This window comes from Balaenoptera acutorostrata, chromosome 19 (genome assembly GCF_949987535.1).
Source record: "Balaenoptera acutorostrata chromosome 19, mBalAcu1.1, whole genome shotgun sequence".
NCBI classification, from domain to species: domain Eukaryota; kingdom Metazoa; phylum Chordata; class Mammalia; order Artiodactyla; family Balaenopteridae; genus Balaenoptera; species Balaenoptera acutorostrata.
The window spans coordinates 53,159,418-53,160,663 of NC_080082.1; the positions used below are offsets into that span (position 1 = coordinate 53,159,418).

The 1,246-nt window shown below is 72.6% G+C and overlaps 1 protein-coding gene across 1 annotated transcript; it reads left to right on the forward strand.

The window, feature by feature from the left end:
* LOC103003773 (interferon lambda-4-like) lies at window positions 1–1,246 on the forward strand. The gene is made up of 5 exons (XM_007180046.2): window positions 1–168; window positions 595–666; window positions 754–897; window positions 1,041–1,068; window positions 1,143–1,246. Exons 1-5 carry the CDS (start codon window positions 1–3, stop codon window positions 1,244–1,246), a joined length of 516 nt encoding a protein of 171 aa, XP_007180108.2.

Below are 1,246 nucleotides of genomic sequence, written 5' to 3' on the forward strand. Positions count from 1 at the left end.
ATGGGGCCGAGTGGCGCAGCCGCGGTGGCCGTGGGGCTGTGGGTCTTGGTGACGGTGGGCGTGGCGGCGGACCCCGAAGTGGTGGAGCCTCCGCGCCGCCTCCTCTCACACTACCGCTCCCTGGACCCCCGGGCGCTGCTGGCCATCAAGGCACTGAGGGACCGCTATGTGAGTGATGCTCAGACGCCCCCGCCCCGTGGACCCCGGGCCCGCGGGCTCGGAGACATCAGTCTTTGTCCCGCGGGGCCCTCGCGTCCTAGCGTCCAGCAGGCACATCTCAGATTTCAGGGTCCAGAATTGTGACCACGACATCTTCCGGGAGGCCCCGGTGGTCAGCTCAGGCACGGCCTTGGTGCGGGTCACAGAGGGGCGCCCCCTCCAGGCGGACTCGGCTCCACATCGGGGCGCAGGCTCCGCACGGGGAGCGCGGGTGCCTTTCAGCCCCGCTCAGCCATCGGAGCGCTGCCTGGTTCGGGACACGATAAGCACAACCGTCCCGGCCAGTCCCGAGCCACGTCCAGGAATCTCCGACGTCCCAGCGCTTCAGGGGCCCTTGCCAGGAGACTCCGCGTCACCCCAGCCCTTGTCCCGCAGGAGGAAGAGACGCTGAGCTGGAGGCCGCGCAACTGCTCGTTCCGCCGGAGGAGGGACCCTCCGCGGCCTTCCGTGAGGCCCGAGGCCGGCGGGCGGGGTGGGGGTGGGGGAGCGCGGGCTGGCGCGCCGCCCCGTCTAACTCCCGCCGGGTCCCCGCAGTCCCGTGCGCTGCTCCGCCAGGTGGCCCGCGGCCTCGCCGACGCCCAAGACGTGCTGAGCAGCCTGCCGAGCCCCGAGCTGTTCCCCGGCGTCGGCCCGACCCTGGAGCTGCTGGCGGCCGCGGGGCGGGACGTGGCGGCCTGCGTGAGTGCGCCGCGCCCTGGCCCCGCACCCCTCCCGGCTCGCTCTGCGCCCCTGGTCTCAAGGCCAGGCCCCCCGACTGCGAATCTGTCCCGTGAGGCCAGAAACGGGCGCAGACACGATTCACGTCCTCTCGGTGTCCCCAGATCCGGGCTTCGGTCTGCGGCTGGGAGGGTGAGGGGCGGAGTCACCTGGGAGGGGAGGCTCGGTTCCCCGCCGCCTGCATTGACCTCCCGTTCTCCCTCCAGCTCGAGCTGGTCCGGCCAGGCTCCCGGAGGAAGTCCCTGCGGCGGCCCGGGAGGCGTCCCCAGACTCGCACAGCTGTGAGTGGAGCAGGCGGGAAAGCGGCTAG